Raw genomic sequence first — 17,618 nt, 5'->3', positions numbered from 1 at the left:
TTAAATTACATGGAATTTGTTTTTAAAAGAAAAAGGAAACAATGAAGGAATTTTACTGTAGGTTTACGCAAAACCAATTTCTGACGAGGTTGACTGACCCAGGGACGTATATACGTCTTTGAGTGACCAAATGCAATAAAGTCATCAAACAATTCAAGTGACGTCACAACAGAACGTGGCGATATTCAAACTTGGTCTTAGACAAGACCATTGCCTGCAACATGTCAAACTATGTCAGACACAACGTCATTTGTCAGTGTTCGGTTTTGGTCCAACAACAACGTTAATAGTGCAATTGTTAAGTTTAGCACCAGCAAGAAATCCAAAATTACCGCTATTTAAAGCGGGAATTCGGGTTGCTTTGACTTGTTTGCCCCAGAATATCTGCCAGACCAAAGCCAAAGTCGAGTGTACCGACGCACCCACTATGACGTCACTTGATAACAGAACTGACAGTGGCCCGTCGTTAAGGTTGACCGGTCCAATATCATTTGCAGCGGCCCGCAAATTTCTGATAATAGGAGGGCCGTTTCATGATAATTCCATGTGTTTTAGCTATAATGATCAACAACAGCAACAAATCGGTACTACTCGTTCTGACAGCTTTTGAGAGATATGTTTAACGGCAGTTTGTTTTGAGCGTGACTGCATAGTATTCCTTGTATCTCTCTACGTTATTACACCGATTCCCAAAACACACCTTTTCACTCAGGGTCAGAATCATAGAACTGACGTGTTGGGATTTAGTGCCGACTAGCATGGCTTATTGTGGACTAAAGAAGTGTGACCTCGGATCAGTGACCTCAACATTATTTACATGGATCCCCTTTCATGTAGTTAGTTGATCTACTGAAACGTTTCATGTTGCTCTATTGTACTCCAAGGAATTCTTTACTATTATCGTCTATGTAAACAAAAGCAAACCCGGATTCGAATCCACAATCATAGGTTTCTGTCATATCCAAGGGACGTAACTGTGCACTGCGAACTGCGGTGGCCTAGACGATTGGTCCACCTGTGTGCCCCCTACCCCAACCCCCACCCCTAACAACAAACAAACGCAAGCCCTATGTGCCATTCAAAAACGGTACATTTTAAGTATGTATTTATTCAAAACTAAAATGATTGTAAAGTCATAAAACTTGATCCATAAAACTGAGAGTAATAAAAACTGGTACAAATAAATATCTAACATGTACAATATTATTAAAAGTATACATTTTACACAACATGATATAACATCTATGTACACATTTAGTAACTTTTTTTCATATACATGTTGCACAATGATAGAAATGAATCGAGATAATGCATAATTACAATTTACACCACACTGTAAAACTAAAAACTAATTCAGAAAATAGATTTGATGATTCACTTAATGGAAACAAAAATAGTACTTTTTTCAATATATTAAAAACAGGCTTAACTTTACAAGAATATTTTCAAAACACCTTTATTGTAAAGATTTAGCCACATTCCTCATCATATCCACAAGGCTAGCAGGACAGAAAAGGAACCTATAGTAAAAACTTTAGAAAGTATTACTCAACAGACATGTCCTAAAATAAGTATTATTTACATAGAATTTGAAGATGTTCTTCATTTCAGAAAAACTACTGTATGTAGTTTCTGTCCGTAAGTAAACGTTTTATAGTGATCTAACACGCTGGCCTTTATGTTTTAAACTATTCAGTGCAGAATTCTTCCAGGTTATCGCCTATGTAACTAAGTGTCTGTCCACAAACACCAGATATATACATTAATAAGTATTCATATGAGTCTAGCAAATTAATGATATAACTTGCTTGGCTCATATAACCTAGTATAGATGTGAATGTTTGAGTTTTATATGGGTGTGCCTTGCAAGTTAATGATGTAACTTGCATGGCTCATATAACCTAGTATATATGTGAATGTTTGTGTCTTGCAAGTCAATTATATATCTTGCTTGGCTCATATAACCTAGTATATATGTGAATGTTTGAGTCTTATATGGATGTGTCTTGCAAAACAATGATATAACCTGCTTTGTTCCTATAACCTAGTATACATGTGAATGTTTGTGTCTTGCAAGCCAGTGATATATCTTGCTTGGCTCATAAAACCTAGTATACATGTGAATGTTTGCGTGCGTGTGTGCATTGTGCGTGCATGCGTGTCTGTTGGTACACACAAGCAGCATAACAAATGTAGGTCACAATCTTTCCTCTATGGGTTGATGTTGACTTTCACTTCACAAAGCAATACCGTTCAGAGTCGTTTCGTCTTGGTACTGGCACAAGCCTGTCAGTACGTGTTCGGTGTTTCCCACCCACCAATGACACATCATCTCTAGACATTGCAAATATCACAGTCTTCAGACTTGCTTATTCCCCCTGGTGTGCTGTGGCCTCGACCGATGATATCGGTAGAAGTAAGACAATACTCGGACAAGTCAATACTCTCAGTATACATGACTTCCACCTGTACTTCATATTGGTCCAATGTCTTGTATTCGTCAGAATGTCGCCTTCTCTTCAAATAGATATTCCTGTACGGACTGAGCTCGATGAGGTGTCGCCTGCAGAATAGATCAGATTCTGACCCTGCTTCTGTAAGTACCAAGGTCACGTAATGAATACGATTACGTGAAGGCTTGCAGTAGAAATCCGCGAAGTAAATCTTTGCTGATTCGTCAAAGACTTCATCAAGCGGTATCGTCACTCGGGTATCTCCGAACGGCGAACTGTCAGGCAAATCACCGTCGAACAGGGTCACCCCAAAGAAGAGACCTTTAAGCTCCCCGTTTATTGGACAGAGGGGATCCCCTCCATTGTCCTTCAAACGCGGCTCCATTATGTTACCATGACGTCTACGTATCCTCCTGAAGTAGGATGATGGCTTGTTTCGGTAGAGCTCAAACACTGTTTCACTGTCGGCCCCATCACAGTGTTCGTTGGCTTTATATAGCAGCTCTCGCAAATATTCTGTAAGGGAAAATGTTGACAGCTGAAAACGAGCGAATTTAATCAACTTAAAAAATACACTGATACTGTATCTTATTTTGAATGTACTTTAATTATGTAACTCACTGAGTGTAATAAAGAAAAAAAGAAAAAAAGACTTAAAAAATTCATGATACTTTGTATCTACATGGTACACATTTCAGTCTTGTTGAGCATTGTATAATGATGTCACTGGAAAGGAGTAACGTATGATAAATTATCATATTAAGTATTGAATGAATTCCTATCACACAGTTAACAGATTCTGGAACGGGCCACTGGTCACTGGTTGAGGTCTCAGAGGGAGGTACATCACAAAGTAACAGAGGATGAGTCGATCTTAAGCTTTGCACTACTGTTTGTATTATCATAGCAGGTGAGAGGAGTTGTGGTTTGTAAAATTTTAATCAAACCGAAGTATTCAGTGTGACGGACAAACGCTCCAGCCACTTGGCTAACTCATCATGTTTAGGTTCACACATTTGGAAAAGTTGATCTGTCGGCAATGTTGGACAGTCAAAACACGTTCAAGGGTATACATTTCTGAAGCTATACTCCGAATCGTTGTGTTCCTCATAAAAATGAATTTGACATCCATAATGTGTACCACTTGTTCAAAAACTGTATACATATCTATATACATATACACAGTCTTGGTTGCTTAATTTTACATGTATTTGTTTCATTGGATTCTGAATAACTATATTGATTGCTCTCTCTGTGTGTCTCTACAGCCTCCCTGGTCCACCAAGAGACGTGTTTCAGGTAGCCGCTATTGACGTACGTTTACTGTACCATATCCAAGTAAACAGGACGTTCCAAGAAGTGGAGTATTTCCCGAGTAGTCTATTTGTAGAAACGCCATATTTAGACATAAGGTCAGGTAAAGATTAGGGGTGACTCTCGCGTGATAGATAAATGCATTATTCTATAGCTACGTGCAATGCGATCGTACATATTTGTGTGTATGTGTGCGTGCGTGTGCGTGTGTTCGCGTACATGCATGTGTTATTCAGCCTGTCCGCTTGTAGATACGTGCGCGATTCCGCTCTAGTGCCAGCTTTGTATTGCTAACAACCTGACATGCCTGTTAATTAATGTGTGATAAAACCTGTCCTTTTAAGATATTCACGTACTGTAGCTATCATCGATTATTACGTCACTTATAGTGAAGTGACATTTTCCACAACCACACATGGGGATTGTATTTTCATTTTTTTAAATAAACAAATGGGAAGAACTATGTCCAGTTCTGGTCTGTCCAGATCTGTTTCTTTTATTTGTTTGTTGTTTAACAACCCATTCAGTAATGCTTCAACTCTATGATGGTTTTCTCAAAATACACAATGGTGGACAAGGCAATCCAGTGGGTCTTTGAATGAACGTGATACACATAAGGAAGAGAATTTTTATGGATGTCAACTTCTTTAATTATGACTGACTGACGGACTGAGTTTGGTTTTACGCCGCTTTTAGCAATATTCCAGCAACATCACGGCGGGGGGACACCAGAAATGGGCTTCACACATTGTGCCCATGTGGGGATTCGAACCCGGGTCTTCGGCGTGACGAGCCAACGCTTTAACCATTAGGCTACCCCACCGCCCCTCTTTAATTATGAGGAACACAACGTTTCGGAGTATATCCTTACTCCTTCATCAGGTCAAAGAATGGTATGAGACAGATAGAATATATATGTACATGTAAGAACAACAAAATTAATAGTGTTTACATCCATAATTCTCTTCCCTAACCCAGTGACTGATGAAGGTTCAGGTGAATGCAGTCTTATACACAGCTATAAACTTGGTATTTATGGGGCTGACCATTTGATTTCCTGGGTGTGGGAAAAGTATTGCTGGTTTTAAATTTTCTCGGAAATGCAGGAAGCATAAGTTTAATTATAGGCCATTCAGTTTACAGAAAAGAAAGGTGTTCTGAACAAACATACCATCACCCAAAAGTGCCCAGATATGTAATGGTAAGATCTTTAACAACTGCGCAATATATAACCCGTTATCCATGAGGGTATTCTTGTGTTCCAGAATGTAAAATATATAATATCGTCAATTATTAGCTATCAGTCTGACGTTTATTCTTATGTTGTAATGGCTGTTCCTATTCTTCTGCAACAGTTGCAGTTCATACCGTGCCTAAGATGGCTGTGCAGGTATCAAAATGCAACTATGACATGTATGGGTCGGTTGAGAATAAGGCATGGTAAACATCACAATCAACAATAGTGTTAGAAACAGCTGAGATGTTGAACACACAATGTTGTACAGAATTACCTCTGTCTTGATGTCCTCCTCTGGCCATGGTGCTGCTACTCGGGGGGTGTTGTTAGTTGTGAGTCAAGACAATTTGCAAGTTTTAAAAAACACGTATGTATATGAGTCATAGCCTCTTTAGTTGCGGGAAAACCTGTTCTATTAATAGGTCCACGTATGGCAGCTGTTATCTAGTATTATGTCACGACTAGACAATATGAACATCTCTCATAACCACACATATGACTGCGTTGCATCTCTGTTCCAAGTGTCTTAGATGCATTTTCCAAAATGTTTTCATGTTATCGTTCACCACTTCAGTGAATTCCATAGGCATGGTTCTACTGCTGAAAAAACTAGAAACACTCTCGGGAGAAACCGGGATTCGAACCGATCATCTAGGCCACACGTGTTTCCTTGTATGTATGTATGTATGTATGTATGTATGTATGTATGTATGTATGTATGTATGTATGTATGTATGTATGTATGTATGTATGTATGTATGTATGTATGTATGTATGTATATGTATGTATGTATGTATGTATGTATGTATGTATGTATGTATGTATGTATGTATGTATGTATGTATGTATGTATGTATGTATGTATGTATGTATGTATGTATGTATGTATACATCATTAATTAAAATAAGTATATTTATCCAGATATATATATATTAGAAGGGCATGTCATCACTTCTACATACATTAAATTAAGTATATGTATCCAGGGAGATATGTATCTGTAATAGCTACAATTGTGATATTCATACCAACGGCTCCAGCGTTTTAACTTCTTATCAGTACTTAAAGTGTTTCAGTACCATTACATTTGTGTTTAAGATCACATATATTTTGTACGTTTTTTACAAATGCCACAAAATACAATAATTATAGCGGTTATTGCACGAGTTCAACTGCATTATAAGCATGTGTTTGAATATGCATGTGAAGTGTTTGCTTTTATTAAAATTATTTATAGGCAAAGACTAACCATTGGTCTGTTTGGTGGGGTACACGCTCACGTGAGCCTACTGACGTACTGACGTCACTCATGCACGTGTCACGCTGCCTGTACGTTGTACACTACACTAGACGCAAAAAGAAACGTTACCCTCCTACCTTTATGAACTTCTGAAAAACTATCAAAGATATTTTAAAAGGTTTTTGTTTACAAGAAAGCCGAACAACACAGCTTTATGCAAATCACCAAAAAGAATTCTCAAATGCATTAATATTGGGGTGAAATGCATCTTTTTCAGAAAAGTTAAATTGTCCTATATTCGTCCATGCCGAAATAAACCAATAATAGTGATGTTGATGTCCAAAAGAAAGGTTCAAATGAAATTCTGCTCTGGGACAATGATAAACCATTAAAAGTCACCATTTGTCAACTATTAAAACAAGAAACAACGGCTGTAGAGTGTGTTGAATTCTAAACTAATCATTGCTATGATTTCAGTTTTTTTAAACATTTTCTGCTGATATGCATGAGTGAAAACAAGTAAAACGTGTCTTTGATATTGTATATTTAAAAAATGTTTAGGAACATCTAAAATTATCTTTGTTAACATTTTTGCTTGCAAAGTAGCATTTTTCCATTTTCTGTTTACACATAGCAATATCAATCGCCAAAACGCAGCAATATTCAAGCAATATTTACATCCATTTCACATGTAAAATGATTCTGTAGTGTATACAGAGAGCCTAAAAGACATGATCTGATACACAAGTACGAGACATATGCCACGATTAACAGCTGAAGGGAGAGAAAGGGCCATTGGGATGGTGAAGATGGGGTCGACATACAATGCTGTTGCCAACGCCCTGTGATGCCACCTTATCACGGTTACAAGACTTCTTCGGGGATTCAGACAGACTGGGATCACCGTAGACAGACCAAGAAGTGGACGTCCACGCATCACAACGCCAGCTGAAGATAGGTACCTCCGTCATTAAGGAAGGAGGGTAACGTTTCTTTTGGCGTTTAGTGTATGTCTAACCCAAGCTGCTCTACACTGGTGTCTCATTATACATTCTATGAACCGCTGACGTTCCAGGAAATATAATCTAGGTTATCGATTTTGAACTGACTGTAACAGCCCTGCGGGAGAGTGCATACGACTTAACTACTTAAACGGCCCGGTATTGTTATCATTTCAATGTGGAGTTAAAACGCATTTCAAGCAGACATTGTGAGACTGTGAACATGAGCATGACAAGATTGGATTGTATATCTGATAATAGGTACTCCAAATTGAGTGACTGGTCTACATTGACAAACTGGCGAGGCATACCTTGTGTAATGAGATAACTAGCCAACAATCAGCCGGTGTTGGAGGTGTACAACTATTTATCATTAAACAGTGTAATCTCTCTTATTCTTATTCTTCTTGTCGTCGTCGTCGTTGACGCCGCGACCTGTGCATAAGGGTATGTGGACCAGACAACCCAGTGATCAGTATTAGGCCACCGAGATTTCTACCACCAAGAGAGTGAGAGGTTGAAAAAATATATTAAAATAGAAAAACGTCTGGACTAATTGTATAACGTGTTTTATGTTAACATCAAATTCACGTGGTCTTGAAATTCATTTGTGATACCATTTCACAAATACTATCCACAGTATGATATTTCGGAAATGGATGTCTGTGGGACGGTATTTCAGTGGACTGGCACTGAATACGTCCGGATTGTACAGATTATCACACACACCGGTTGTTCAACTGGTGAAATAATCCTGAACACAATTATTTTGTTTTGTTTGTTTGCTTGTTGTTTAACGCCGCACTCAACATCATGAGCATCGATCTGCGCAATTCGGATACAATGACATGTGTCAACCAAGTCAGCGAGCCTGACCTCACGATCACGTTAGTCGCTTCTTATGATAAATATCGTGTGAATGTTGCTAACAAACAGACTTCACTAAACGCAAGCTCACCGAAGCCATCGATATCAAACGCCAAAAGCCCACCATCAACCGAGACCAAGGATACTTCATTCCACCCGCTTATGATGCACTCATCCACCAAGCCCAATCTACTGTATAAACTCTGCTGTATAAACATCTCATTATTATTTGTACATCATTGGCTTCCACGCCTGTCCTTTGTCTACTCTCTGGCTTCATCAGTTTTCTGCCTAGCCAATTATGTTAATTATGTTGTTTTCTTTGTTACATTGTTACATCCAGTATATATACACTTCCCGCTTCTTCATGTCCCATTATGCTTGACAACGGTACAAGAATCTGTATCGAAACGTCGCACTCACGAATAAAAAGAAGTTGTTATCCATAAAGTTTGTTCTATACTGTAACAAATGGCCGTTAACTAACGAAATTAGGAAATTTATCATCAGAAAAGGCAAAGACTACACATTGAAATTCACTTTGCACATGCATTTAGTTGAAAATATAGAATAACTGGTTAACAGGCTGGTTATGTACAGTATTGCTATATTATAAGACATATCCCATGAAGCTATAAAAGATAATTGGATTAGTCATCACTAAACTTTACACTTTTTGGGATGAGTGTTGTTGAAATTTATTTCGAACTTTGCCAAAAGCTTCTATAATACTACAGATCTATATACATGTATTGAAAAATGACACGGTCAAGTAAATGTGTCCAAATTACCAAATCATGAGGTGCTTTGTGTTATTGGTCATATCAGATTCTGTTACAATTGGCATGTTCGGGACAGCGTTGTGACTGCAGTAGTTGAGACAGTTAAGCTTTAACGTCATATTTACACACAACTTGGTCAAAAGTAACACCATGACAAAAGAATAATATATTTTGTTTTCATTTCATTTCACATGGGATTTTTAAGATTAATTTGCCCCCAGCAAATGCTAGGAAGAAATATAAAACGTTCACGCTTTACACATAAAATGACTTCGTGGTCCACAAAAATAATGCTGTTGTACCCATTCCTCAGCTCCACACAACTGTCTTAAAATATGCTCTGCCCAAAACACTCTCTTTGTTTCCCTTTATCTAAATTAAAAACAGTCAGTGATAGTGTCTTGTCGGTGATTCAATGGCACAGCAGAGACAACGAACTGGACGAACATCTTCAAAAGACATTTTACGGTACACATACAGGTACGTTTTCAATTGTAAACATTGCATGTTCTACAATTAAATGGTTTAGGTATGCCTCCTGAGCTGCTTCCTCTCCCGATCACTCCAGTTCGATACCGCATCAGCCCCGATATGTTCACTTCATCTGTATAGAAGACTTCAACCCATACGTTGTGCTGCCGGAGAGTTTGGTAGGTGCGCTTTTCTTTCCTCAGAAACACGTTCTTTCGTTTTTTCAAACGAATGAGATGCTGCTTGCAGAAGAGGTCAGCTTCAGTATCAGGTTCTGTGAGGACTAATGTGACATAGTGATTATTCCTTTGACCTTGCATACAGTAGAAATCGGCGAAGTACAGCCTGGCAGAGTCATCAAAGAGTCTCTCCAGGGGAACCACTACTCTGGTGTTTCCATAAGGGGATTTGGTTGGTAGACCTCCGTTCCAAAGGGTCACCCCGAAGAACACACCTTCAAGTTTCCCGTTTATGGGACAGCGTGGATCCCCGCCGTTGTCCTTCACACTTGGCATCATGGTGTTATTTTCAAGTTGGTTGAAATAGTAAGCTGGTTCATTGCGATAAAGGCCGTGGACAGTATCGGAATGCCGGCTAGAACAGTGATTTTTAGCCTTCGTAAATAGTGCTTGAAGATAACCTGAAATGAATTATATTTAAAGCAATAAGTATCTGTAACAGGTGAATGAAATCGAAAGTGCAGATTCATCAACTAAGTGTTAACCTTCCGGCAACCACTTGTTTTGTTACACTGACACGTTCAGTGAAATGTTTCAGGATTCAGGATAGATGAGTTAACACATACTGACATTTCATTCAGTAATTATACCATATGGTTCACAGTATAGTGTGTCGTACATATATTAGTTAATAGCGCAAATTATGAAATGATAAGTAAACCTGTAAGAAACATGGACATCATATTGAAAAGAAAACAAGCAGTATATTTAGTCACATCAGTGTTCATTGAACTGAGAAAAGGGTATTGATTGTTTATCTTTATAGTTGTGGAATGAATACAAAATGTTCCCAAATACTTAATGTATTTGTTTGATCTTTCACTATCGTAGATAAGAACCTATGTCAATTCAGTCAAAACATTTGAACCCGTAAAGGTCCGGGTTAGAATTGACCTTCAATAACCCATGCTTGTCGTAAGAGGCGACTAACGGGATCGGGTGGTCAGGCTCGCTGACTTGGTTGACACACGTCATTGGTTCCCAATTGCGCAGATCGATGCTCATGCTGTTGATCACTGGATTGTCTGGTCCAAACTCGATTATTTAGAGACCGCCGCCATATAGCTGGAATATTGCTGAGTGCGGCGTAAAACTAAACTCACACACTCAAAACATTTGACTTTTACACAACCATCACACACGACAAGAATATAGGAAAACTTCTTGCACAGGGGCGTGTCACGCTTAGAAACAGCGTTAGAAAGACATATAGAAATATACACCCAACCCTAGTACTTTATAAAAGGAAAGGGATTTAACGACGGAACCACCCCCTCCTCAATCAAAGTTAGATTTCACCACGTAAACTATTTTTTATGACCCGTCGAGGACTACGGATCGAAAGCGAGATGATTTCCCTACAAAATGAGCTATAAAAATGGCCACAATCGGATTATTATTTCAAAAGTTATACGCCACGACTCACCGAAAACAGCTACCTCCGCCATTCCAAGCCAAAATCGTGGATCACCCAAGACAGCGCAAACTCACCTTTTAAATTCGTTTATTAATTCCAGTCACGTTGACAGCACCTATGTAGGGCTAGATTCGATCGGCAGCGGCATTCCACGGGTCTAAAAACTTATTGCAACATTTATAAATAATTTCCTCGACAGTAAGCAGGCATTTTCTCCAAAACCATCGGCAATCATACTCACTTGTCGGCCATAGACGGCCTGAAATAATAATCCGATTGTGACCATTTATAGCTCATTTTGTAGGAAAATCATCTCGCTTTCGATCCGTAGTCCTCGACGGGTCATAAAAATAGTTTACGTGGTGAAATCTAACTTTGATTGAGGAGGGGGTGGTTCCGTCGTTACATCCCTTTCCTTTTCTAAAGTACTAGGGTTGGGTGTATATTTCTATATGTCTTTCTAACGCTGTTTCTAAGCGTGACACGCCCCTGTGCTTCTTTGTTCCATGGGGCTTCTGTCACTTAACGTGGTAACCATAGATATTGTTATATCTCTGTCTTCAAATATGTCATCTGAAGTTAACTTAGAAAATGAATAGTTGGACATCCTTATTAGTGATAACGTGAATGTGTCTCCTTGATTATCTGCGTCTTCATATGGGCGTATTCAATATTCGCACACCTAACACGTTTCGGCGCGGTTTGCGGAATTAACAAGGTACATGAAACTCAACAATTATACAAACCTTCATCAACATAAAATGTTTATAAAAACATAAGGTTTCAGCCGTTGACACATCGCTATCGTAGCGGGACAGCGCCATCATCCACACGACAGTATCTAGGTCAGTTGTGCGCTACGTGATCAATATTCGTGATAGCTAAAATCCGGACAAACAGTATGGTGAACAGTTAACGCCAACAGCTGATAACGGGATAATATTGAAGTTCATGTCTCACAATGCTGATAAGAAAGGTTCTGTCAGGAAATGTCTACTTTTGTCTATCTTTATTAAAAACGCATTTAAGTGTTTTAACTGAAACAAAAGAAAGTAATGGGAAGAGCTATGTTGTCAGGTTCTGTTCTGCCCAGAACTGTTTCCTTTATTTGCTTGGTGTTTAACAACCCATTCGGTAATCCTTCAACTCTAAAATAAACGATTGTGGACAAGACAATCCAGTGACTGATGAAAGTTCAGGTGAACCCAGCCTAGTACACAGCTATATACTTAGTATTTAATGGGCTGACATTTGTTTTCCTGAGTGTGGGTAAAATATTGCTTGTTTCAAATTTTCCCGAAAATGCAGGAAACATAATTTTAAGCATACAAAATTATAGACCATTCAGTTTACAGAAAGGCAAGGTGTTCTGAACAAACATACCACCACCCAAAAGTGCCCAGATATGAAATGGTAAGATCTTTAACAACTGCGCAATATATAACCCGTTATCCATGAGGGTATTCTTGTGTTCCAGAATGTAATATATATAATATCGTCAATTATTAGCTATCAGTCTGACGTTTATTCTTATGTTGTTATGGCTGTTATGTTGTTATTCTTCTGCAACAGTTGCAGTTCATACAGTGCCTAAGATGGCTGTGCAGGTATCAAAATGCAACTATGACATGTATGGGTCGGTTGAAAGTAAGGCATGGTAAACATCACAATCAACAATCGAGTTAGAAACAGCTGAGATGTTGAACAATCAGTGTTGTGCAGTATTACCTTTGTCTTGACGTCTTCTTCTGGCCATGGTGCTGCTACTCGGGGGGTGTTGTTAGTTGTGACACAACGCAATTTGCAAGTGTTAAAACAAAAAACACTTATGATTGTGAGTCATAACCTCTTTATTCGTGGAAGAACTGTTCTATTAATAGGTCCAACTATGACAGCTGTAATCAATTATTACGTGAAAAAGGACACCTCCCTTCTAGGCCACACGTGTTTCCTTGTATGTAGATACATATAGACAGATACTGTGTTTAATACATCAAGTGGACTTCTCTGGGGTACAATAGTAAATGGACTAAGACACAAATAAAATCATCTGGTCAGACAATATATATTTTGAAAGGGCTTGTCGTTATTTCTATGTAATGAGTGAATGAGTATGTTTTTACGCCGTTTTAGCAATATTCCAGCAATATCGCTGACACCAGAAATGGGCTTCACACTTTGTTCCCCGTGGGGAATCGAACCCGTGTCTTCGGCGTGACGAGCCAACGCTTTCACCACTATGAATGAAGTATATTTATCAAGACAGATATGTATCTATAACTAAATATTATTGTGATATTAATATTAAATGATCCAGTATCTTAACTTCTAAATAGCATTGACAGTGTTTCGGTACCATTATGTTTGCGTCTAAAATTATATATATTTTCTCCTTTTTAGCAAAATGAAAAACAAATCCATTATATTGGAAATAACTGGTTTTTTTCACAAGTTCAGCTACATGATAAGCATGTGTTTGCATAAATATATAAATATATAAATTGTTTGATTCCAGTAAAATTGTTTACATTCAGATACTAAGCATGAGTCTGTTGTTTGGGTACAGCTACTTGAATGTTCTTATCACGCTCACGTGAGTCTACTGACGTACTGACATCAATCGCGTGTCACGCTGCCTGTAAGATGTATGTCCAACACAAGCGGCGCTGTGTACTCCGCCCCACACTGGCGTCCATTATACATTCTACGAACCGCTAACGTTCCAGGAAATACGATCTAGGTTATTGATAAACAACTGACTATAACATCCTTGCAGGATAGTGCATACGACTGTGCTACTTATAATGGTATAGTTACCACTTCACCTTAGTCTCAGCATGGAGTTAGAGCGCAGTCGCAAAGCATTCTCAAGTAGACATTGTGAGACTGTAATGTAAGCATGAAAAGATGGGATTGTATGTCAGAAAATTGGTATCCCAAATTGCGGGATGGTCTACACTGACAAACTGGCAATGGTCGTGTTTCTGGTGGGACGTAAACAGCATACCATTTTTGGGATGTTGGAGGTGTTTAACTATTATCCTTAACCGTATCATTGTCGTTGCTGTTGTTGTTGACGTTGTTGATGTTGACGCTGCACTAAGTAAGATTCCAGTATTGAACCTGTGGACACGATTATGTGGACAGACAACCCAGTGATCAGTATTTGGCCATCTATATTATGTGGTTCTCATCTCCATCCTCAACCAGCAGGAGAGCGTTTGGCCGAAAAACATATATGAAATCATGTTTTTAGATATATCTTTGATGTAGATCGAGTCGCCTTGCTTCGATAAATTTAGATAAAGAAACATTAAGCTGACCCTGTGTTTTATGTGTGTGCACATCATGGGGTTCAATTTGTTATTGGTCATATCAGATTCTGCTAAAATTGGCATGTTAATTATAGCGTTGTGACTGTAGTAGTTGAAACAGTTAAGCTTTAACGCCATATATACACAAAACGTATTCAAAAGTAACACCATGACAAAACAATTATATATTTTATTCATTAAATTTCAAAAGGACTTTTTAAAAGAAAATTTGTCTCATAAAATTCTTACAGTGAAGTTTTCATCTCTGGAATAAATGTACAAAAAATGCATAACAAGGGTTCAGTAGCATGGCCACCCGAAAGATGCTGCGCTTTCGAATGTTCAATAATGGAAACAGTAAAATCTGTATGGATAAAACAAACATTGATTCATCACCATCTTCAAAGGATATTTTGTGAAATACATACAGGTACGTTTTCACATTTACACATTGCATATGTAACAAACATTTTTAGGTATGCCTCCTGAGTGGCTTGTACCATCGCCGAAGACTTCAGTTTCTCTCAGTACCAGTCCTCTTATGTCCACTTCATCTGTAAAGAAGACTTCAACCCATACTTTGTCCCGCCGGAGAGTTTTGTAGGTGCTTTCTTCCTTCCTCAGAAACACGTTGGTTCGTTCATCCAAACGAATGAGGTGCTTCTGACAAAAGCGGTCAGCTTTTGTATCAGGCTTTGTAAGGACTAATAGGACGTAGTGATTATCCCTTTGACGACGCATACAGTAGAAATCGGCAAAGTACAGCCTGGCAGAGTCATCAAAGAGTCTCTCCAGGGGAACCACAACTCTGGTGTCTCCGAATGGAGATTTAGTTGGTGGACGACCGTTCCAAAGGGTCACCCCGAAGAACACACCTTTAAGTCTCCCGTTTATGGGACAGTGTGGATCCCCGCCGTCGTCCTTCAGTTGTGGCATCATGGTGTAATTTACAAGTTGGTCGAAATAGTCAGCAGGTTTATTGCGGTAAAGGCCACTGACTGTATCGGAAGACCGGCTGGAACAGTGATCTTCAGCCATCGCAAGTAGTGTTTTAAGATGACCTGAAATAAATGATGTTTTTAGCAAAACGTATCTGTAAAAGGTGACGAAGTGATTAACAGGCGTGTACACATTTAGTAAAGTGATCCCTCATCCAAATGCTAACGTTCAGGACAACTACTCTGTTGTTTTTTGTTACACTGACAGGTTCAGGGTAGATTTAAAAACAGATACATTTCATTCAGTATGTCATAGCGTATGGTTCATAGTACAGTCATGAGTGTGACATACATATAAAAGGATAATTACGCAAATAATGAAATGTCAGTATCTTATTCACAATCCTTGATGAAACAGGGAGCAAATGTAGTAACCTCAGATTGTAGTGATGTGTCCTCTAGTTTCACATCAACAGATACGTCGTGAAGCGGCAATGTGAACTTATCTTGTTGCAGAGAACCTTTCGGGTTATTAAGTAGAATATTGGCACAGTCAATTCTGGATAGAACCTGCGATGTCACAAGATGATGCCCACCTCGGGACCCAAACCTAGGTACCTCCAGCGGGGATCGAACCCGGGCTTTCAGCGTTATAGGCAGATGCCTTAACCACTGCACTATTGCTCTCAAGATAACTAACGGTAGAGGTCATGTGTGTAAATATAGTATAACCAGAAATTATTGAGAATTTTAGGAATATGTTTAAATGGATTTCTAGTATAAACAACCTTGACCAGCTATCAAGTGCTTGGTTTCATTCAAGAGAGAAAACTCCGTTAATACTTTTTCATTAGTTTGTGAAGAGTTATCCCCCCTTTCTTTACTTGCAAGCAGACGACATTTTCAGTGATCCTCAGTATGGATGATTTAGAGAAGAGGAAGTTGATTTTAGAGTATTATAACAAGGACATCAGATCAGCTAAAGTGATTTCAAGTAGAACAGGCATCCCTTTGTCCACTGTTTATCGTGTTTTGAAACATATTGCAAATGGATATGACATTGAGCACCAGGGAGGCGCAGGTAGGCCCAGACAATTGACTGTCGGTGACAGGAGGCATCTTTGTATTATTGTTTCTAAAAACAAACAAAGGAGTTTAGAAAACTTAAGGCTGGATATGATTGATAGAGGAACTGTGGCTGTCTGTGAGGAGACAAATAGAACTGAGCCGCATGCAATGGGTTGGCAGAAAAGTCGAGGAATTCCATCACCGATGATAAACCCTGAACAAAAGGAGCGAAGGTTGAACTGGTGCTCACAACATATAAAATTTTAACTGGGACAATGTGATTTTCTCAGATGAAAGTTCTGTGTGGCTGTTTCCTAATACACTGAGATTCTGCACCAAACAAACTGAAAAAACCTTTGTATCAGCGCCCAAAGTACAGTCCGAAATGTAACGTGTGGGGTGGCATATCTATGTTAGGGGCAACGACCCTCTGTGTATTTGAAGGGAATATGAACAGTGAGCGGTACACAGATATTCTCGAGGGACATTTACTTCCATATGCTCACGTGTTCTATGTAAATGTTTGGATTTTCCAGCAGGACAACGACCCAAAACATCGTTCAAAGCATTCACAGGCCTGGTTTCGGACCCAAAATAGGACATAATTAGATTGGCCAAGTTATAGCCCTGACCTAAATCCAATAGAAAATGTTTGGGGACTTATGAAGGAAAGTGTCAATAAGAAAAGTCTGACAAATATTGCTGAAATGAAAGAATAGGTGGTCCGATATTGGGACAGCATGGACCACGACTTTCTAACTTCTTTGATCAGTAGTATGCCCCGCCGCATTGAAGCCTGCATTGCTGCCCATGGTGACTTGACAAAATACTAACTGTTCACCTGTCTTAGTTTGGAGTTATGTTCTGCTAATATTCACATTTAATCCGCGAGTAATGAGTGAAAAAAATATAAAAAATTACAATCTTAACTTCTCAATAATTTCTGGTTGTACTTATATACGTAGTACCACAACCGTGATCGTCAGTATTACCAAACTGGTAAGGTCAAAGAACTCTCATCACGCTGGTCGCGTCTCCCACATAAATTATGTAATAAAACTGGACCGATCTGACTGAGCTGGTTTTTACGCCGCTTTTAGCAATATTCCAGCAACATCACGGCGGGGACACCAGAAATGGGCTTCACACATTCATCCCCATGTGGAGATTCGAACCCGGAATAAAAACTGGGATACTCATTAAATTCAAATCATCTTCACGCAGTCTCTTTTTAGCAATACGTAACTGGCAAAACCAGCACATCACTGAAGCAAC

General features: G+C 38.9%; 2 protein-coding genes across 5 annotated transcripts in view; both read right to left on the bottom strand.

Annotated features, from left to right (window-relative positions):
* Positions 1-15,834, bottom strand: part of LOC124276449 (phytanoyl-CoA hydroxylase-interacting protein-like) — a 32,430-nt gene extending 16,596 nt beyond the window's left edge. Inside the window, exons 1-4 of one of the 4 annotated variants that reach the window (XR_006898547.1) lie at positions 12,752-12,853; positions 9,432-10,007; positions 2,045-2,969; positions 1,186-1,965 (exon numbers count right to left, since the gene is read on the bottom strand). Coding sequence is in view for 3 of the 4 variants with exons in the window: in XM_046712106.1 (XP_046568062.1) it covers positions 2,335-2,969; positions 9,432-10,007; positions 12,752-12,779 (1,239 nt within the window). In the remaining variant the exon portion in view is untranslated. Of the gene's footprint in view, positions 1-1,185; positions 2,970-9,431; positions 10,008-12,751; positions 12,858-15,710 lie in introns of those variants that run through there. The other 3 variants (XM_046712106.1, XM_046712107.1, XM_046712104.1) reach the window with 3 other exon arrangements.
* On the bottom strand, positions 14,782-15,375 carry LOC124276448 (phytanoyl-CoA hydroxylase-interacting protein-like). The gene has a single exon (XM_046712103.1). The coding sequence runs from the start codon at positions 15,373-15,375 to the stop codon at positions 14,782-14,784; it is 594 nt and encodes a 197-aa protein (XP_046568059.1).
* Positions 15,835-17,618: the final 1,784 nt, after the last annotated feature.

Source organism: Haliotis rubra, unplaced genomic scaffold (genome assembly GCF_003918875.1).
Source record: "Haliotis rubra isolate DU_JTF1 unplaced genomic scaffold, ASM391887v1 Scf2097, whole genome shotgun sequence".
In the NCBI taxonomy this organism is placed as follows: Eukaryota; Metazoa; Mollusca; class Gastropoda; order Lepetellida; family Haliotidae; genus Haliotis; species Haliotis rubra.
Note: the sequence above shows the minus strand (reverse complement) of the source record. Positions and strands in the feature narration are given on the sequence as shown.